The sequence below is a fragment of the Phocoena sinus genome, chromosome 19, assembly GCF_008692025.1.
Source record: "Phocoena sinus isolate mPhoSin1 chromosome 19, mPhoSin1.pri, whole genome shotgun sequence".
NCBI classification, from domain to species: Eukaryota; Metazoa; Chordata; class Mammalia; order Artiodactyla; family Phocoenidae; genus Phocoena; species Phocoena sinus.
The window spans coordinates 52,322,956-52,345,858 of record NC_045781.1 but is presented as its reverse complement, the minus strand read 5'-3'; the positions used below and the strand labels follow the sequence as shown (position 1 = coordinate 52,345,858).

At 43.1% G+C, this 22,903-nt stretch overlaps 1 protein-coding gene across 12 annotated transcripts in view; it reads right to left on the bottom strand.

Annotated features, from left to right (window-relative positions):
* The window catches only part of GAN (gigaxonin), a 102,152-nt gene that overhangs the window by 61,596 nt on the left and 17,653 nt on the right, over positions 1-22,903 (bottom strand). For all 12 annotated transcript variants that reach the window (XR_004346835.1, XR_004346833.1, XR_004346836.1 and 9 more), the window contains exons 2-5: positions 7,989-8,103; positions 5,540-5,890; positions 3,164-3,381; positions 2,823-2,944 (exon numbers count right to left, since the gene is read on the bottom strand). Coding sequence is in view for 7 of the 12 variants with exons in the window: in XM_032612418.1 (XP_032468309.1) it covers positions 2,823-2,944; positions 3,164-3,381; positions 5,540-5,890; positions 7,989-8,103 (806 nt within the window). In the remaining 5 variants the exon portion in view is untranslated. The remainder of the gene's footprint in view (positions 1-2,822; positions 2,945-3,163; positions 3,382-5,539; positions 5,891-7,988; positions 8,104-22,903) is intronic.

The following is a 22,903-nucleotide window of genomic DNA, read 5'->3' as shown; positions in this document are numbered from 1 at the left end:
TTTTTTTTTTTTTTTTTGCGGTACGCAGGCCTCTCACTGTTGTGGCCTCTCCCGTTGCGGAGCACAGGCTCCAGACGCGCAGGCTCAGCGGCCATGGCTCACGGGCCCAGGCTCACGCTCCACGGCATGTGGGTTCCTCCCGGACCGGGGCACAAACCCATGTCCCCTGCATCGGCAGGCGGACTCTCAACCACTGCGCCACCAGGGAAGCCCCCTACAAATAATTTTTAATAAAACCATCTTTGGCACTCAGCCAAAGATACTCAGGTATACAAAGAAACCAGACTCTATTAAGAAGAAACAGCAGAAGCAGACAATAGGGAGTAGTCTTGCAAAGATTCCAAATTTCAAATATTGGAGTAATCAGAAAGACAATAAAACAACAATGCTCACTATGTTTTAAAAAAGACAAATGTGAAGGTAACTCTAGAAGAAGAGAAGTGACATAGTAGATTTGAAAAAAAATTACAGAGAATTTCTAGGGAGAAAAAGATAAAAACAGATTAAATAAAAAATTCAATGGATGGATTTAATGGCAGATCCATCACAGTTAAAGAGAGAATTCATTAAGTGCAAGATAAATCAAAAGAAATCACAGAGCAACATGGAGAAGCAAAAAGATGAAAAAGAAAACAAAAAGAAGGTAGAAGGCAGGGGCTGGAGTAGAAAGGTCTAGCCATGTTTGATCTGACTTCCAAAAGCAGAGAGACAGAGGAGAAGGAGCAAGGGTGACAATATGGAGACATAACAAACAAGAAGTTTCCAGATTTGATGAAAGGCCAAGCTACAGAGTCAAGATGCCCAACAGTCTCCAAATATGGTAAAATTTCAAATAAAATGTTGCCTAAGCACACTACAGTGAAATGGCAGAAAAATCAAGACAACAAGAAAATCTTAAACACAGCCCAGAGAAAAGGCAGAACTTTAGATCTGACAACTGACTTAACAACAGGAATGACAGAAGTCAGTGGAAAAACATCTTCAATAATAGATGCCAACCTAAAATTCTATACCCAGCAAAAATATCCTTTAAGGATGAAGGCAAAATAATGACATCTTTAGACAAACAAATCTAAGAGTTTGCTACCACTAAACCCACATCAAAGGAAATTCAAAAGGATGAACTTCAAAGAGAAGGAAAATGGTCCTAGATGGAAAGTTTGAGGAGTAAGAGGGAAAAACAAAGAAAGTGGTAAATATGTGGATAAATCTAAATGAACACTATCTACAGATATGTGTATAAAACAGATAAACATATATATGTAAATAGTTACTTATAAATAAATACGTGTTCTAATACTGTAAGACTATGGAATGTGAAAAATAAGAGTATAAATGTACTATTTATACTACTAGACTTTGTTAACAGTACAGGCTGTGGATTCAAAAGTGACCTTCAGGGGACTTCCCTGGTGGAGAAGTGGTTAAGACTCTGCACTCCCAATGCAGGGGACCCGGGTTCGATCCCTGGTCAGGGAACTAGATCTCACATGTGTGCCATGACTAAGGAGCTGGCGAGCGGCAACTAAGGAGCCTGTGAACAGCAACCAAGACACCTACCTGCCACAACTAAGACCCAACGCGACCAAATAAATAAATAAGTAAATATTAAAAAAACAAACATAAAGTGACCTTCAAAGGAATATAGACATAGAATATAACTTCTAACCTGGTAGAGGGAAGAAACCGAATGACAAAAAAGTCAATCAATTTTTTGAAAAAAGGCAAGAAAAGAAGAAACACAGAACGAGCTGGACAAATAGGAACTACTCAGTCATTTCACAACTTCAATGAATACAACTGGGCACAATTCCTCTCCTCATTGTTTCAAGTTTCTGAAACAACAACCTCTCTAGGAAATCTGAAAATCAGTGATATAGGAACCTTTGTGGTAGGTGTGCATGTGTGAAAATTATGCACATGTATACACATTATGGTAGGACAACTTAAGGAAGCTAATTTTAAGAAGGAACAGAGAAATCAGACCCACATCCTGTTGCCTACACCACTCCATCCAGCTGATTATCATTGACAAAAACTTCAATAATTGTGGAACCTATGATTCCATTTCTATTCCATAGCTTTAGGCATATCTAAAATATGGTACAGTGTGGCATAGCTTAAAAAATTTAAGGTAATGTTTGTGGACAAGCAAAGACTATAAAAGAAAAACTGCTAACAATAGTTAGAATGAAGTGAAATGGCACTTGCAGGATGAAGCCAACAAGGCAAATCCAAGGTGAAGAGAAAGGCAGCAAGGACAGCCTTCCCCATCACCTCCTGGAGAGAAAGCTTTGGATAACGTTCCAAACTTGTAAACGTCAACTAAAACATACTTCCTGTCATAAAACCACTTTAAGCCAGAGCTAAGTTAAGCAATATTTTCTCAAGTTTCATATGAAATGCCTGCTTTTATACGACACTCTTATTTTGAATATAGTTACACGTTGCGATTCTACACTGCACAACTTTCCAAGATGAGAGGCTATCACGGCTCAAAGAAGTCCTGCGCCTCAGGTGTGATCATCCAGCTAACGGCTGGTAAGAGTCACTGAGTTTTGCTCTTGTATCAGTTAAGTCATCCAATAAAATGCTCCTCAAGTGATGTCTTAAAAACAGCTACGTATTTAAGATTTGGGAACGATAAGGACTGACAGAAGACACTCTTCTTACCATAGTCTTGGAAGCTAGAGCCACCCTGAAAAAGTCACCACAGAGGGATAATAAAAGTATTTCTTTAAAAGGTTCTGAGTCATTCTGCACAACTCTGAAATGACATTACTTGATCTTGTGTTTAGGTAAACTTGATGACAGCACGGTACCTGCTGAGAGGACTCCGTGGTTGATTCTCGGCATGCTTAAAGGGGCCAGTTCAATCCACAGCTGCCGATTAGGGTCATAAAGGGGGCACATACATCGCATCGCTGCTGTTGGCTTCCGTGAACTAAGGAGAGAGATAACTGATTAGTAGTTAATATGTTTTATGTACTTCTGCTTATAATAACTATGACTAGTTTTACTACGCTAAAGAAAGTTTCAAACATTTAAAAAAATCTATTGCTATTAGGCTTTAGATACTGAAGAGTGTTATAAATTTCTGTTTACGTGGAAATCTCTCTTCCCTTACACCACCACCCATCAAACCGCTCACAGCCACGCTTACACTCTTTCCTCTCCGCCAACGGTCACGATGCACTCCGAGTAGCCCCGGGGCTTGAAGCTGGCGAGCATGGCCTCCCCCTGCTGCGGCTGGCTGAGAGGGATGTTGCTGCACTCTTTGACAATCTCTCGGACTAACGGCTCATTCAGCATCTGCTCCCGTAAATAGCTCGAGTCCAACCCTGAAACCCACAGCGCTGACATGACATCCTTCATGTGGACCTGGAGGGCGGAAAGCACGGGGAGGAAGAATGGAGAATACGTTGTACATTTAGAATATACGTTTTCCCACTCCTGGAAGACTAAAATTATTGACAGTCAGATTATCAACAGGCAAGTGGTAAGGGTCAGTACTGCTTGAATGTGTTTACGGTCCCTTTTCTTTCTACTTCCCTTGGCCTTGATAAATAAAAGTTTAACTTAAAAAAAACATCACTTCAGATTTATATTTGATGTATCACTGCGAAGTTTTAAGCAGCTTTCTTTAATGCCCTACAGGGTTCCCACAGCAACAGGAAAACTTAGAAGAACCCTGCTATGATTTGCCTTATTTCACATGCTTGGATGTGCTGTGAGTTACATCACATTTGTAGAAACGTCATATACAGGAATAGCTTGATACAATATGGTCAACTAGATAATGAACATGTATCAACATTAACATTACAAGAAAAATCTGAAAAAGCCAAATTTCAAAAAAAAATCCTGAGTACTATAGAATCATTTCTTCAGTAATTACTGTTAAAAATTATCTAACATGTATAATGTGAATGATACACTTTTTAAAAAAATATTCATGCATTTTACTTGCTTATTTTCCTTATTTATTTATTTATTTATTTGGCTGCCTCGGGTCTTATTTGCAGCACATGGGCTCTTTGTTGAGGCATGAGGGATCTTTTCATTACGGTATGCCGTCTGCTAGGGTTTCTCTCTAGTTGCGGCATGTGGGCTTCTCTCCAGTTGTGGCGTGAGGGTTTTCTCTCTGTAGTTTGTGGCACGCGGGCCCTCTCATTGAGGCACGCGAGCTCACCACTTGTGGTGTGCGGACTTAGTTGCCCCGCGGCATGTGGGATCGTAGTTCTCCGACCAGGGATCGAACCCATGTCCCCTGCAGTGGAAGGCAGATTCTTTACCACTGGACCACCAGGGAAGTCCCTGAATGATATACTTTTCATGCTCAATCATCAGATTTGAGCCAACTGACTATAGCACCCTACGTACATAAGGTGACTAGTTTTTCTGGGCTTTGAAATTGTCATTTTAAGGTACACTCTTTTATACCCTGAGTAATCAAAGCCAACAGTCCTTACAGCACCAAGTTCAGATTAACCACAGGATGAGGGACTGCCTCTTGTTTCCCAGCAGCCGTTCCATCTTATATGCCCTCATCACTTTAAGGCAAGAAGAGGGTCAGAGAGAAGATACTTCAGTGGTGGCAGCAAGGTGGAAACTCTTCTATCCCCTTTCCCAATCTACCCCACCAATGGGGAAAACAGAACACTAACTGTACTAAGGAGCTGAAGCTACGAATGTGGTTTCTAAGTGGACATGCTCATGGGCCTGCACATTTAAAAACTACAAGATAATCATTAAAATGTAAGCCAAGAGTTACTAAGAACAATTAACAATGCAATTATGCATTCTGAAAGCCACCCTGAAACCCAATATATTTCTTTATTTTGATATAGTAACTGGAGCTAGGCTCTAGTATATAAATATTAGACTTAAAGCCTTGTGATTTAAAGGTGAAAGCTCCCTCCCCCAATGTATTAACAATGTGGATCTCAAGCCTGGTATTCTCTAAGACCCTTCCTTCCTAGGCTGTCACTCCTAGAGCCTTCCTATTTGGAACCTCATCGCCATGAAAGCTCCGGAATGCTCTCCCACTTTCTCCTCCAGTGGTGTCAATCACTCCAGGGAGAGCCCAGTGCCAGAATTCAGCCCTCTGCCAGAATTCCATGTGCCCTTTTCTCACCCCACTTCCTGCATCAGAGTCCCTGTAGGGGTTAGCCCACCATCACAGAGAGAAGGATGCTGAAAGCTAGGATGAGGAGTATAGGGTGCATTTCTATACTCTCCAGCTTAGCTTGAAATCCCTTTCCCCTTAATAACAACATTCAAAGGATATCATGTGACTTGTAAGTATTACTATTTTCATTGCTATATGATGAGTTACATGGACTTTGGTAGACTGGTCTGAACAACCAACTGCTTTAGTGAGGCTACAGGAAGATGTTTTCCAGGTTATGGTTTAGATCACAACCTTGTCAGTTTTTCAAGTTGGAGGAGAAAAATAAAACATCTAGAATTTGGATTAAAAATAAACAAACAAGTAAGTGAAAAGGCAAAGTCAGAGCACGCTATAAAGTACGGGTACCTTTCTTATTTCTGTGTCATGTGCTATCCATCGGATGACTGCTTCAAATACATATCGTTCATTGCCAACGTTTAACTTCTCAAGAGAAATCACTTCTTTAAGCTTTTGAGGACTCAGTTCTAGGAATTCCTCTGTGCTGCTGACATCTCGGAAGTGAGTCTCCAGATATTCTGTGGCCAGGTAATGGACGTGGTGCAGGCAGTAGTGGAGTGCAAAGTCTCGGATTCCGATGCAGTTCTCGGCGGCAATGCAGCCTTCTAAGAACTCACAGCAGAGAGTTTTAAGATCCGTCAGCAGGAGCAGGTCTGCTGCCTGCACAACATCTTGGATGGTATCTTCGCTCAGCCGGATCTGTAAGAATGATCATAGACAGTCTATGTTTGAATGTATATATTTAGAACGCAACCACTAATCTATCAGGCTGGACCATATGAAAGCTCCATTTGTAGAGGTCAAAGATGATTGAAAACTAGCAATTTCATACGGTTCAGCTTTGTTTTCAAGAATAGTCCGAGGGCACCAAGGCACCTGCGGACAACATAGGCAGCGTGTGGCTGATTAACTTTTCCCAGCTCTTCCCTTCCTTTACCGAGATGAACCACCAATATCCCTGCCATGGTGAACTGTCCATGGGGCTCGCTTCTATACTTAGAGAGAAACCTCAGATGACTGAAATGCTTAGGAAATGGCAAGTTCCGCATTCTATGGTAAACTGAAGGCGATTTCTTTAAACGCTAGCCCCTGAACTAGTGAAAATCCTGCCTCCAAATACATTACGTTCACTTCTTTGCCAAATGGTACGTGGAAGATACCACACGGACCCTTGAAGAGAGGGAGAGCCACACTGCCCGAGGGGGCCTCATTCTGAACACCAAACATTGCACTTGGTGCAAAAGATACAATCTGGTCTCAAAGCTACTTTCTGGAATAAATCCCTAAGAAGATTTTTTTTTTTTAAATCATGGTGAACATTTACTTCCCCTTAATTTCCTTCAATTTCTTGACTAATGCTTCTTCCTCCACCCACTTCACAGTGTTTCTACGCAACAGTAAGGCAACATCAAGAAACAGGCCCCTAAAATACTGTCCCAATCACGAACGGTCCAGACTCTCCGAAAGAATGGGTATTTATCCTCCATTAGGAAGCGTTAAGTGAGATTTCACAGTGAAGTGCAGCAAGAAACAGTTTACCACAATCTGCACATTCTGTACCATAGATAAGTAAGGTTTCAAATTTCCAATGCAAGCCTGAACATGAATACACTCCTCTAACTTGTTATAACTGTCACTGAACTGATTTTACGAGTTAGATAAGAGTTTGGACCTAAGCCTGGTTTTGTGATGCTAAAGAGCATTGCCAGTATTTTAAGGGCTGTCCCCAAACTGGTTTAAATTCATTTATTTTTAATAATCATACACATAACCTTATTTCCACACACCCACCACCCAGTGTTCAGAGAAAAGAGAAAGTGATAACATCATGAAGTGACATAAAAAAACTTCAAAGAGGATGACGATCACCGAGTTTGACTCTGGACAGAATGAACATATTTAGAGAAAGTAAGCAGTACACTCAGAATACTTATGTAGGAGACAGAGCCTTTACAAAAGGAAAATTAAAAGAAGAATGAGGAAGAAGGAATAAAGGAGAGAGCAGGACATGAGCCCTCAAAAGGAGTAAAGATAAAACGTACTCTTGCGTAATGAGATGTGAGGCACATGAACTCCTTCCTAATTCACACCCAAGATTATCCTTAAGAGTCCTCATGCTATACACTTTAAATCACATAAACAGGGGAGTAGTGGGGTGGAGGAGGGCAAAGAAAGGGAAAGGACCACTAGCCACTGATCGCTTTCTTCCTTGGCTTTCATGAAATCCCCAGAAATATAAATGGGTACAGAGACTAAAGGGAAATCAGAAAGAACGAACGTGGGGGAGCGGGGATGTTGGTCCTCCTGAGGCAACAGGACGGAGGCATCGTGAGTACGATGCACGCGCCTGTCACTGGTGTGAATCTCGAAGTCTTTATTTCTACAAAATAATCCCCACCGCCCAAGGAGGCTCCCAAGTCCGTGCTGTGGAGACAGGACGAGTTCCCCGATAGTGTGGGTACAAAGCAAGACTGGAATTAAGATTTAAAAAACAAAAAGACAGCAGTGAAGGGAGCACCCCATGTTCCTCATGTCTCAGACTGGAAGGTGGAGCTCAGGACGGTAGAAACAAAACCTGGGATTTGGGTAAGATCTTACTTAGTCTGCTTTTCCTTCAAGGGCAGAGCCCCGGAAGAACACCCTTGGGTGCCATGTCCAGGAGGAGACCCAAGTCAAGCACACAGTGACAGAAGATGGAGATGGCGGTGTTGCTCGGTCACAGAGTGGATGAAGGCGACCCTCACCCTGAGCTTGAGGAGCCTCTACTCAGTCCTCCTTCCTCTGTGTCTCATCATACCTGCCCACTGAAGATGTAATCCAGGATCTCTCTCATAACCATTACCGATATCCCTTCAAGTTCAATCTTATAGGTTGATCCATCATCTTTTGGAGGATTATAGTTTAACTTTGTCCTAAGAAAGGGAAAAAACATGTAAAATTTCTATGAAAGAACAGAAATAGCTAGAAATATTTATGCACTAAATACTCTATAAAGTATATGATACGTATCCATATATGAATCACACCTAAAACAGTTCGTTAACTTTAGAGCAACATATTTTTTATGACTTTTAACTACAAAGCATTTGTTCCAGGATTCAGAGTGCTACCTCTTAAAAAAAACAAACGAAACAGACAACCAAAGCACTAAGGTCCATGTGAGCAAGGATCTCTATTTCACCTTGGGAACCCTAGGCCCTTTAGGCTTATTTTTTTTCCCCTGTATTTAATTATCCAATTATTTTCAGTAAGGTAACAAGGACCCCACAAACCTACCACCCAAAACAAAAGCTAGGACCTTGACGATAACCTGCTTCTAGCCAAATGGTCCTCGCCACCAATTCATTCCTCTGCTTCCCCATCTGAAGTAACTATTATCCTAAATCCCACCTATATTCAATTTCCTCTTGCTTTCTTTTTGTATCCATGAAATATATATAACCTATGACATATATAGATTTATTGATGATCAATGTATATATATAATTTTAAGGTTTTAATTCTATAAGTCTTTCATGCTGTCTGTAACCTTCTGGCGCTAACTTTTTTCATTTAATATTGTATCGCTCAGTCATTCAGCTTGCTGCATATCACACGCGTTCTTTTGCTCTTTCTGCTGTGTAGTGTGCCACGTTCCCGTTGATGAGCCCCTGGGCTGGGGCTCCAGGTGTTTGGTATTGTGAACAGTACTGCTATGACTATCCTTGTATATGTCTCCTTTTGTGATACACAGAAGAATTTCTCTTGGGTGTATCCCTGGGAGTAGAATTAAGCTACTTTCTTCTCCAAAGTATGAGCTAATACTCAATTATTCTCCAAAGTAGCCGGAGCAGTTTTTAGCCTCATCTGGTATATGTAAGGGGATGTGTGGACCCACAAAGTCTATGGCATTTATCTCTGTCCCACTTCCTAATCCTCCAATGCACGATCCAGTGAGCGAAGTATGGTCTCCGGTGGTGGTTGTGACCTGCCTTCCCCTCATTACCCAGGTGCTAAACAACTCTTCAAAGATCTGTAGCCCCCTGTGTTTCCTCTTCTGTGAAACACATGTCCAGTTCAAGTCTCTCTCTTTTTTATTCATTCATTCATTATTTATTTATGGCTGCGTTGGGTCTTGCTGCACGTGGGATTTCTCTAGTTGCAGCGAGCAGGGGCTATTCTTCGTTGCAGTGTGCAGGTTTCTCATCGTGGTGGCTTCTCTTGTTGCAGAGCATGGGCTCTAGGTGCGCGGGCTTCAGTAGTTGTGGCACAAGGGCTCAGTAGTTGTGGCTCGCGGGCTCTAGAGTGCAGGCTCAGTAGTTGTGGCGCACAGGCTTAGTAGCTCTGCCGCATGTGGGATCTTCCCGGACCAGAGTCCGAACCCGTGTCCTCTGCATTGGCAGGCAGATTCTTAACCACTGCGCCACCAGGGAAGTCCCTCAAGTCTCATTTTTAATTGAACTAATCACCCTCCTCATATTGAGGTGTAGGCATTTTTTGTTATCTTCTTGATATCAAACCTTTGGCAGACTTGACACTTTTTTTTAAGGTGATGAACAATGTGAAGAATAATTTTTCACAGTCAACACTTTTTGTGCCTTGTTTAAGAACAGGTACTTTACCCAAGATCTAAAAGATATTCCTAATTTAGCAGCGAGGGAAGCTCAGACACAACCTAAGTTGCATTTAATTACCCCCCCCAAGGCTCAGAATTGGTAGGATGAGGAAGCTGTGGAAGGAGGGGTGAAGGATGAGCTAATTACAGAAGAAGAGACTGACAAAGTCTTAGGAAATAGGTGAGTTCCCAGACCCTTGCTCCACACAGATACACGACTCCTCTGCCCTTTTTAGTAAGGCTCCCCAGCTCCAGTGGAAGATAAGTGACGTGCTCTGGAGAGTGTGAGATGGAGGGGGCGTCTCTGGACAGGGGGGTAGCAGGCACATCTGAGGGTAGGTGCACTGCACCAAAAACAGAGAGTCAAGAGAGTGTCTACATATTGAATGCTGAGATCAGCAGACTTTTTTCTCAATTTTGCTCCTAAAATTACTGAAAGCCAGATCTACATCCTCCAGGTGAGAACCTGATGACTCTTCTGAAGGATTTGATCAGCCCCAAAGCAAAGGTCTAAAGACATGGGCACAGATCTGCCTCAAGAAAATGACCCAGGTGGACCATGCAACAATGAAACCCACTGTCACTAAGCCAACCTATGGGCTCTGAGCTTCCCACACACTGTGGCGAGCACTTCTGAAACTTCTTCACTTCACACCACACACAGAAAATGTAATATGACCCTGGGGTAAACAGATGAGGCTGTGTGCAGGGCCAGGGGGATTCAGCCTCCCCAGATGCTGCCCTGCCACTTGGAGGGCTGACACCATCATTATCTTCACACATTATGACATATTTTTTGGGGGGGGCACGTGGGTTAAGAAACTCTGCTTTAGAGCCCCACTCTTAAAACTGAGCAACTCAGTAGATGCCTAACAAAGAAGAAAGACAGAAACCAAAACCAGCAGAAAAAAAGTCAGCTTGGAGGAAGTACAGATCTCACGCAAGATGACAAGTCAAGGAAAAAAGAAAACCTCTCATTAACATTCCCAGAGAGAAAAGAGAGGATGTTGTGCTCGTGAAACAAGAATAGGATGCTCTAAAAGGGAACATTCAGAGAACAACAACAACAACATTTTAAAGACTACAAAAAAAATTTTTTTTAATGTAATGTCAAAATTAAAATTTGTAGAAGTCACAGACTTGTAGACTTCAAATCGTAGAACTTGTAGACCTCAAGTCTGCCAAGAAAGCAAAAAACACAAAGGTAGAAAATAGGAGACACAAGGTAAGAAAACTGGAAGATCAGTCCGGAAGGCTGAACATCTGAAAAACAGGAATGCCCATGCCAAAAAAAAAGAGAATATTATCAAGTAAATGCTCATAACGAGAATATTATCAAGTAAATGCTCATATTATCAAGTAAATGCTCATAACAAGATAGGGATAAAAATACGCCTATCCGAGGCATGTCATCATGATACTTCAGAATACTGGAAACAGAAAAATTTGTATAAGCTTCCAGAAAGAAAAACAGGTTACACAGAAAGGAATGGGTATCAGAACGGCTTCGTACTTCCAAATGGAACTTTAATAGCAGTGTGGAAATGACTTCAAAATTCTGAAGGAAAATTATTTTCAACCTAGATTTTTATAGCCAGCCAAACTACTCATCAAATATCAGGACAGAACAGACATTTTCAGCTATACAAACTCTCAAAATAATTGATCTTCCACGCAGCCCTTCTCAGAATGCTGTTGGAAAAAACTGCCCCAACAAAGAGGAAGATTCTGGACTAAGAAAAGACATGATCCAACACAGAAAAGCAGGGACAGGAATGGTGAAGAATGACCCTAGGGTAACAGCTCTGCACCAGCAGAAGGAAAGCTGGTTCATTCTGGTACAGCAGGATGCCTCAGCAGGCCTTAGGAGGGCAAAACTGATGGAATATATAACATGTGTTTTAGACAACTTTGCTTCCCCCCTATATTCTGTATCAGCTATTCCTACCTCTACAGTTTCTATAGAACTAATAATTTTACTCAAAAGGCATTTCTTTTCTGCTTGCTGCACCCTAGGTGTACCTATATGACTGACACTTTTACTAAAAGTGAAGAAAAAAACTTCAGTCAGTTCTCAGTCAAGAGAGAAAAATAACGTAAGTAGTAAGAATAACACCTAAATCATTAATATTTGGCTCTGAAATCTATCATATGCAGACACGTCCTCCAGGAATGTTTCACTCAGGATGTCATGACTATTTGTATTTCTTAGTCACCGTGCTGGTTATCAACATACTGCCTCTCAGCTCCAAGTCCACCCTCTTTGCATGCTCTGTGAAAATGGCTCTGAGCCTTTCCAACAGTTTTTCTGCGTTAACTGGTACGATGTTAAGCTTCTCAGTGGAGGGTGCTGGAAAGACACTGCAGGAGGAGACAGTTTTGCTGCCGGGCTCTGGTTCTGCAGCTGGATAGGCTCCCGCAGTGCACAGCTGCCAGCAGCACCTTGCAGCTTTCCCTGGAACTCCCAGAGGCAGTTTTGCAGTCAACTGTTTCTGGGGAGACACCTCCCTGTGAACAGCTTTCCCAGACACCTTAAAGGACAGATTTCTGGCAAGTTCCAGAGGGCTGATTTCAAGCAAATTCCACCAGTGTGGCTTCTCTGCCATGAGGTGAGCTGTGGCTGTGTGCCGTCCAATAAAGTCTGGATCTCAGCCCTGGGTACACCAGCTACTCCTTTAATTTTTAGAGTTTACTTCTTAGTAGTCAATCCCTTATTACTCTAATCTCTTGCTGCAGTTAAAAATTCTTTATATTAAACTCTCCTTGTTCAAATTACTATGTGGTTTCTTTCTCCTGACTAGATACAGACAGAGTCTTGCCCCTATTTAAAGGCAGTAGCTCTAAAACGTGTTCAGATAGAGGGGCACCACCTAGAATTCAAGTTGTTCAGACAAGGGCTGGCTGTGCCTGCCCATGGGCTGTGGACAGTGCAGGAGGAGGGGGACCAGGCTGACGGGGAAAGGGGTTACAAAGAGACCGTGCAGTGTGTCCCCTTTTTATTTTTCAACCATGCGACTGGATTTTTTTTTTTAAAAGATGACTATACAGTCATCTCTTGGTATCCTCGAGGGACGGATTCCAGCACCCACACGGATACCAAAGTCTGCAGATGAGCAAGTCCAGGAGTCCGCCCCCCGTATCCTCACCCACAGACTCAACCAACCATAGATCGTGTACAGCTGACCCTTGAAAAACATGGATTTGAACTGTATGGGTCCACTTATACGTGGATATTTTTCCCAATTAATCTGTGTATAAGTAAACCCGTGCAATATTGAAAAACACCCGTGCATAAGTGGATCTGTGCAGTTCAAAGCCATGTTGTTCATGGATCAACTGTACTATCCCATGTTTTCACAATGAAAAATGTTTCCTTTTAAAGAGTATGGTTTTCTTTCAGCAGATGGCAGGGTACAGACAATGGCTAAGAAGACAGAAGAAAAGACTCCTTTAAATATGAGCATTGACCATTTCAGATCCATAAAGTCTGACCCTTTTTAAAGCCCATGAAAAATGAGTCATTGTACTCTTGAAGTCTCTAAGCATCTGAGGGTTAAATTATAAAACCTTGTTTTGATTACGGTTTAAATTCAGATCCCAAGCTTCCCATCTTTCGGTCCCACTTCTGATCTCTCCCTCATGCCGTCTGCGCATGTCCAATTCCTGCCATCTTCTTAGGAGCTGTTCGAATGCCGGCCTGGCAGTGGCTCCCCTTCACCTGCCCTGCCCCAGGCTCCATCTCCGCCCTCACTACCCTGCGGGTGAAAAGAACTCCTCATGTTATCAATTTCCCCAGCACTTGATATTGTGGGATCATCAGGTCCTGTCTTGTATGATGGTATTTATGTACAAAGCCCATTTCCTCTCTCCTTTATTAACCCCAAGTTCCTTGGGGTCAGAGTCCTCTTTATTACTATAACCCTACAACGCAGCCTGTCAGTTTACAAAGAATGGATGTTCAATAATGATTTGTAAAATAAGTTTTTGAATTAACAACAGTCTTTAAATATCTGAAGAGCTGTCACAGGAGATGTTTTTCCTGCAGGATCTCAGGTACAGTGAAGCAGAGCTAGAATCAATACAAGGAAGAACTTCCTAATAGTTTCATGCATTCAATGTTGAAAGGCCTGAAGCACAGAGCTTCTCAAGCTTTCAGAAGGTCCGTGGTGGGAGCTGAGTTTCTGCATTGGTAACACCCTCAGTGACGCAGACCTCTCCAGACCTCTCTGAGTAGCAAGGGGTTAAGTGATGCTTCTCAAATTATCCATGTGTGTTTTTGTATTTCTAACCCATCTCAGATGAATCTTTTGTAAAATATGATAAAAATGTAATGGGGATGAAGTGTACAGCACGGTGCCTAGTTAATAATACTGTACTGAATACCTGAAAGTTGCTAAGAGAGCAGATCTTAAAAGTTCTCACCATAAGAAAAAAATTTTGTAACTACATGTGGTGACAGATGTTAACTAGACTTATTGTGGTGACTCTTCTGTAATATACACAAATATTAAATCATTATGTTGTACACCCTGAAACTAATATAATGTTCTATGTCAATTATACCTTAATAAAACATGAATGAGTTATTAAAAAACAGAATTTAAAAGACATAAAATACAGGCCCCAATTCTTTTTTTTTTTTTTGCGGTACAGGGGCCCCTCACTGTTGTGGCCTCTCCTGTTGCAGAGCACAGGCTCCGGACGCGCAGGCTCAGCAGCCATGGCTCACAGGCCCAGCCGCTCCGTGGCATGTGGGATCTTCCCGGACGGGGGCACGAACCCACGTCCCCTGCATCGGCAGGCAGACTCCCAATCACTGCGCCACCAGGGAAGCCCCCCAATTCTTTTTTAAATTTTTTTTTTTTTTTTGGTTACGCTGACCAGGGATTGAACCTGGGCCACGGCAATGAAAGCACAGAGTCCCAACCACTGGACCGCCAGGGAATTCCTGTGGCCCCAACTCTTTTATCATTAGATTCAACGGACATAAAATTATTCTGTCAAACTGCTACAAGAGTTTCTAACTTTTACTCTCCGTGTGTACTTATATTATCATGGCCAGGTGACAATTCACAGACCATTACCAGCCTGCAGGTGACGTCTCAGGAGGCTGATATCCATCTGTCTGTCAGGATTATAGTGAAAGTTGGCCGTTAGCCCTTATCCGTCTTAGACACTAAGAGTCACTCAGACCTGCTGTGAAACTGTCTTGCTTCACAGCCTGCTGTCATTTGCAGTTACTTCCTTCTTTCACTTCTATTTTTTAAAATTTTTTATTCGAAGTATAGTCGATTTATAGTGATCCAATATTTTTATAAGACTTTTTTTTTTTTTTGGCCTTGCCGTGGGGCATGCAGGATCTTAGTTCCCTGACCAGGGATCTTACCCCCACTCCCTGCATTGGAAGCACGGAGTCTTAACCACTGGACCACCAGAGAAGTTCCCCCTTCTTTCATTGCTTGGATACTTGCCATCCCTTTCTCATTTAGAAACCTGGACTTATTTTCCCTCTTCTTGTCTTCACTTCCCCCTCCCCCATTCCCCAATGAAATCTCTATATCCCTTCAGTTTTTGTTGCATTCTGTTTCACATTTCTTTCCTCCAGTAAATACCCTGATTTTCCCAATATCTACCAACACATTTTCTCTGTATTTTCCCTTTTTTAATCTAGAATTTTCTCACCTTGAACATCATTTCTATCTTCTCTGTCACATAAAACTGAGAATTCAATGAACTGGACTGAATGAGTTAATGAATTAAAAAAAAAAAAAAAAAAACCTAAGCCAAAGGGTTAATAACCAATAGTTTTGTTTCTAAAGTTAGTCCATATATATCAAGAAGTAAATCAACTCTTCTGTTTCCTTTCTTATTTTAATTAAAGTATAGTTGATGTACAATGCTATATAAGTTCCAGGTATACAATATAGTGACTCACAATTTTTAAAGGTTATACTCCATTTATAATTATTATAGAATACTGGCTATATTCCCCATGTTGTACAATATATCCTTGTAGCTTATTTTATGCATAACAGTTTGTACCTCTTAATCTCCTACCCTGATATTGCCCCTCTCCCTCTTCTTTTCTGTTTTGTATCTCCACCCCAGGAAGATATAGAGTCATATGTAAATTTACTGGAAGTCACAAAATCCTTGTTTTTATTATTATTATGTGATGTCAATTTACAAACTCTCTCCTAGAAACTGCCGTAGTCTTAAAACATCACTTTGAGAATTTCATAACACTCTTTGAAAAAACTAGAAATAATGGGGAGTATTGTAAGATTGGGCCTCCAGTGTTCAGATATAAATATCCATGTCTATCACATTCTTCCCCAGTTTTCTGTTTCTAGGGCAAAACATTCCCCCCCTCTGCCCCTGTTCTCTCATTTGTAAAAAGAAGAGGTTAAATAAGGTGATCTGAGGGCTTCCCCACCCCTGAGCACTTCTGGGCTAAACTGCTGAAACACACCAAAAAGTTAGGGGGAGACTCAGCTCTGGAGACACATTCTGTTGAGTCCTAGAGGATAAAGTCCAGCCAACTCAATCAGTTTCATAGGATTTACAATATGCTTTCTGTGGGTGATGCAGTGCAAGTTCATTTTCCCCCAATCACCTACCCTCTGGGCAAGCATTTATTTGCTGTTCTATTAAACTTAAACACAAGTGAAACAAGATCAGTTTTTCATTCTCTTGACAACACTGGAAAGACGTTTTATAAGAAAAAAGTTGTTGGCTAATAAAGAAGCTGGTATGATTCAAAGTTTTACATCTATGAAAGAGGTCTACGACTTTTAAAAAAGTATAACAGAGCAAAGTCCTCTGCTGGTTGTATACTATCCTCTTCTAACTGGCTTCCAATGGCTGGAAAAGTCCGGTGTGTCTAAACGTCATAACAAACACCCCAGGTAATCAGTCCTGGTCCTCCTCCTACGGGAGACGTTACTGAACGGGATCTGATATAACAGTGACACAGAAGACATCTAAGTGACTTTTCCTCCCCCGGGATGCAAAAGCTTGTCTCCAATAAAAGCAAGGAAACCTCCTCAAATAGGATGCAAGAGAATGTAATGCTCAAGGAGTCAAGCTTTACAGAAGCTCCAGGGAAATTCAGGGGCATCACTCACATGGTTTCAAATGATTCATGTCACCTCAACCTGGGTAGCTCTCAAGAGCAGAGGGGCGTGGGCTCAGCACTGCATTTGCCCACTGAGGCCCAACTAATGACGTCTGCTCCTGTGCGGAGCCTGTTTTACAGATGCCCCCTCCTCCTTTTTTTGTCTTTGTGAGCTCCTAAAAACCACACCAAAAAAGGATCTTTAGGGCAGAGGAATTTCAGGGCAGTGACACTAGTCAGTATGTTACTACAATGGTGGATACATGTCATTATGCATCTGTCCAAACCCACAAAATATATACCAAGAGTGAACCCTAACGTAAACTATGGACCCTGAGGGATGATGTGTAATGGAGCATCATCAGCTGTAACAAAGGCTCCCCTCTGGTGGGCGATGCTGAGCATGGGGGAGGCTACACATGTTCTGTTGGGGTTTTTTCTGACTATTTAAAAATATATATTTATTAAAATATATTTCTTTTTAAGTTCTCAAAGCTTCAGACCATCTTTCATCTAGCCCATGAGGTACTTGAGTATAGACATTACAGTGTACAGCAGTGATTTTTCTCTCCCTGGGTCTACTCTTCCCTTTTCTTTAAAGTGAAAAGGTTCACATATCTGAAGAGCCCCACCTAACTCTACTAGTGTAATGCGTTGGTTTGACTACTTATTGCATCTTCAGTCAGTACCCCCTGTGGCTTACTCAGTATTTTAAATGGATGAGTCGTGTTTCCCTACCAGATCATTATGGGTGAGCAGTAAGTAATACATAAAGAACATCTGTATTGAATAGTATTCAATGCAGTTCTTGGTTTTGCATAGAAGGAGGATCAGAATAAGAGGGGGGCATTAAGGCCATGAAGAGCTCCCTGACACCTAAAGCCATTAAAGTATCATCTTCCTGCAGGCAGTGCTGTCTGATGGGAGAAGCTCACTCTATTTGGAGGATAGGTCAAAGCCTTGCTAACAGTCCTGCTTCTCTGCCTTTAGTCTGCTATCACTCTTCCCCCAAGAAAGGGAAACAGGTCCCAGCACATGCTGCCATCATCATGAAACCTGCCCCCCGGGTTCTGGTCTCTCCATCCACCCTCTGGTCACAGCAGCCTTCTTAAGGCACAGAAAGACTATGCTTGGGCCCTCTGCAGCCTGGCTGAGGAGCTGCAGTGGCCTCTGAACTTCAGGGAGCAAGTGCTGGCTTCAGCTCAAAGTTTCCAGGAGCTGGGAATGCCGTGAAAACAGCCAACAGAAGAAAAAGGAGACGTGGGGCTGGAAGTTCAATGTCTGGAAAGAGGGGCCCCAGCTCTCTCCAGCCCCCAGAGCCTGCACAGCTGTCACCAGCTAAGTCATGCTGAGATGTGGACAGGCTAGGTAGTAGCCCACACCTGAGCCCAGGACCACGCCAAAGAAAATCCAGGTGTTGTAGGACATAATAGCCAGCATCATGAAGTAGCCGATGACCACCTGAGCAACATGAAGTAGAGACTGGCCGAAGTGACACAAGAACCACCTGAGGTGGGTTCTGCTGACTGCAGGGGACTCTGAGCTTGAAGAACTCTGGTCTATCTCTTCGATGAGCTGCTGGCTGGTGGAGATGGACAGGCTCATCAGGGCCTGGTGGAGCAGCCTGGCTTTGCCAACCTTGATGCCTTCATACAACACAGCCAGGAGCAAGACGACCAACACTGAAAGGGCCATGCCTGCAGGACTCTGGACACTCCAGAAATCAAAGAGAAGCGGAAGTAGGTAGGAGGTATATGGGGAACCTCTGTCTTCCTCTCAATTTTGTTGTGAACCTTAAACTGCTCTAAAAAAGACAGTCTCTTTTTAAAATGTAATTTTTTAGTCCCAGTCAACTTTATGAAATATAAATGTGCAGGTAATATTTCCATCAACAGATGGCATCCTCTCATGACAAGGCCTGCTTTTTGGTGGAAGGGAATGCAGGAACCCATCTATCTCCCAGTTCCTGCCACCTAAGAATTCCATCTACACAGGAGAAAAGCATTTACACAGATGTCTGACACGTGACCAGGTGTCCCAGAGGGAGGTCCAAGGAGATCCCGAGGCACATGGCGGGATATGAGCTAGGTGCCACCGGCCAACCTCTAGGTAAGCTCCCCTTGCACAGCACCTCAACCTACATAGGCTAACTAATCCTTGCAATGCTCCTCCCACAAGACCGAGCAAAGTCAGGGAGCAGTGAGCAGAGGAAACCACGAGAAAACACAGGCATGGTGCTGTGTGGCCCGTCTGGGAACTGCCACCAGCGGGACATTGGTTCACTCAGAGCAGGAGGTGCCAAAGAAAAAGTAGAAATGCGGACCAGAGCCGCAGTCCTCTATTATTCTAAGAATCAAACTTTATTATAAGAGTAGCATTCTCATTAAGGTTCAAGACTGTTTCTTTCCCTTCATTATTTCATTTCCTCTATTCATTTCTCTTTGCCTCCAATTCTTTTTTTTTTTTGCGGTACGCAGGCCTCTCACTGTTGTGGCCTCTCCCGTTGCGGAGCACAGGCTCTGGACGCGCAGGCTCAGCGGCCATGGCTCATGGGCCTAGCCACTCCGCGGCATGTGGGATCTTCCCGGACTGGGGCACGAACCCGCACCCCCTGCATCGGCAGGTGGACTCTCAACCACTGCGCCACCAGGGAAGCCCTGCCTCCAATTCTTTTTACCCAGAGGGATTATGGTTTTTACTTATTTACCATCAACACTGTTTTCCTCATATAGATCCTGGAATGACTCATACTTTTACTGGATTTTAAGAGTAGCTCTGCTTCCCAGAAGCTTCTGAAGAGTTTTTATAGAAAAGCAGGTCCTAGACCAATTATGTCAGGTCCAAGACAACGTATATTTTAAATGTTTCCCAGCTTATTCTGATGTATTCCCTCCTGCCTGGAATACTCTCTCCACCTCCCACTTCCTTGATTAGTGGAAGGAAGACTTAATCCTTCACTGACTTCAGGTCTCTACTCCAGGAACACCTCCAAAGAGCGGCCCAGGTACCTTGTTATCTAAAATAACAGCCCCTGGGCTTCCCTGGTGGCGCAGTGGTTAAGAATCTGCCTGCTAACGCAGAGGACACGGGTTCGAGCCCTGGTCTGGGAAGATCCCACATGCAGTGGAGCAACTAAGCCCGTGCACCACAACTACTGAGCCTGCGCGCTAGAGCCCGCGAGCCGCAACTACTGAGCCCACGTGCCACAACTACTGAAGCCCGCACGCCTAGAGCCCGTGCTCCGCAACAAGAGAAGCCACAGCAATGAGAAGCCCCTGCACCACAACGAAGAGTAGCCCCCGCTCGCCGCAACTAAAGCCTGTGCGTAGCAACTAAGACCCAAAGCAGCCAAAAATAAATTTTAAAAATAGATAAATTAATTAATTAATTAATTAAATAAAATAACATCCCCACTCCCCTCCCTGCTTTATTTTATTCCTAGAATTTACCACCATCTAATAGACGGCATTTGTTTAATGTTTACATCCATGAAAACAGGGACATTGTTTTGTTCACTGCCCTACCTCCATACCCCATAAAGTGTCCAGTACTGAATGGGCACTTGAAAAATATCATGCACTTGATAACAGCACACAGCCAGGTGGGGGAACCAATGGATTTTAACGCTGCAATGATCAGTTACTGTTTTCATTTGGCTCCGAAACAAAATGAGCACAAGTGTTCAGAAGGGGCATCATTCACCAGCTAAGCATCTGTACAGCATCCGCTGGTTGGTCTGCACTGAGGGGAAGGTGCTGCTTTCCCCCGGCATCCGAGCCAGGGTGTGCTGTAGTCAGCATTCAAGAATTGAATGTTCAAATGTTCCACTATCCAGAGGCCCCTGATGCAATCATCTGCCTTTGTGCTGAGGCCCGAATGTAAACTGGCTGTAGGGGAGGCCTGTCATCTGTGAATGTGCCTAACTGCCTGGCGCTCCATCCTGCCCTGCTTCGCTGCCTTCCCCTCACCATAACTGGTGCACTGCATGGGAACTTAGGAGCTACAGAGTGATGGAGAAGTGCGAAGGTTAGGAAAGGTTTCCAGAAAGGAAAGGCTTACTGTCCAGGTGTCAGCCAAACCAGCCCCTGGGAATGAAGCCGAAGCAGAGCCCCTTCACCATAGAGGATGCAGAGGCCACAGTCCTATCTGTCCCTGACCACCTCCCCGCTCCCTGATCACACAACACGTGAGGATTCACAAAAATGTTTTCCATCTTCCTCCTCTTATCACATCATCCACTCTGAAGATGAAGTACAGCGTTTCATATTTAGATCTGCTCTGAGTAAGCACATCCTATGACATCAATATCTGGAAGAGATACGAAAACACAAACTATATGCCTTCCAGTCATGTGATTTGAACAAGATAGAAATTTACCTCAGGGAAGGTGATGTTTTCTGAAAAGAGAACGTGGAAAGTGTGAATTACACCTCAAACAGGGACACCACAAGGAAACTGTGTAGACTGTGAGCCAGTGTTGGGGATGGGGGGAGCGGACAGGGAGGGAGGGAGGGAGGTGGTATCCACGAAATATCACAGGGACAGTGGGTGTACACAACCACGGGTGACATTATTTACTCCTGGCAGAAACGCAGCGATTGCCAGAGGGAAAGCTGTAAAGTGAGACCAAACCCATAAAAATGGTGACTCTGTTTTTGCACAGCTAGTCCCTTCACTGCCCGGGCACAGCATTCAGCACTGGGCATGGATTTAGACACTGGATCTTAACCAGCCGGTGGTCCCCACCCTTGAGGAACTGACCAACTGTCACTTCTATTTTTTTTTTTTTTTTTTTTGCAGTACGCAGGCCTCTCACTACTGTGGCCTCTCCCGTTGCGGAGCACAGGCTCCAGACACGCAGGCTCAGCGGCCATGGCTCATGGGCCCAGCCGCTCCGCGGCATGTGGGATCTTCCCGGACCGGGGCACGAACCCATGTCCCCTGCATCGGCAGGCGGACTCTCAACCACTGCGCCACCAGGGAAGCCCCAACTGTCACTTCTAACCATGGTCTTAATGTTAGTAAAATGAAATGTTACCAGTCATTTCTAGGAATTGGGGTTTTAACCCCCTCATCTGAAGCCTCTAGATAAAGTACCCTTTACGTTCCACAATAAATCTTTGTCCCGACCTGCTGAAAGCCTGTTCCTCCCTCTACCGTCCCCATCGTGGTAAACGGTACGATTTCCTACCCGGCTGCTTAAGCCTAAAATTTAGGAGCCCGACTAATACATACAGAAGGAATGATAGTTACAGAGCATAAGCGGATGCTAAAACTAGAAAGTTGATGGGGAATGCAATATTTACATAATCTCAAAGTCTCGCCCCATTAATTACATGTTACGTACAAAGAGAAAAGGAGTGGATTAACCTGGCGGACATCATCTCTAACCATGTGATCAAATCAACACTACTGATGTTGGGACAAGCTGCCAACACGGACCCCTGATACAATGCACCGAGGAGGGTGCAGCATCGCTCATGTGTTGTTCTTGCCAAAAACGAGTAACCTCCATCGAATTGTAAAAAATCAAACAAACCCAAGTCGAGGGACCATGCAAAAGAATGTGGACTTCACCTTGAGGGAAATGGAGACACTCATGAGGAGTTTCTTAAAAGTCTTTTCATTTTGAAATAATTTTAAACTCACAAAAAAGTTTTTAAGAATTGTAGGGTTCCTGTATACCCTTCATGAAGCATATCTACTGTTAATAAATCACATAGTCTTTAAAAAAATTTTTTTTTTAAAATAAAAAAATTTTTAATTAAAAATTTTTTATTAAAGTATAGTTGATTTACAATGCTGTGTTAGCTTCAGGTATACAGCAAAGTGTTTCAGTTATACATACATATACATCTATTTTTTTTCAGATTCTTTTCCCTTACATGTCATTGCAAAATATTGAGTAGAGTTCCCTGTGTACTACAGTAGGTCCTTGTTGGCTATCTATTTTATATATAGTAGTGTGGATATGTTAATCCCAAACTCCTAATATATCCCC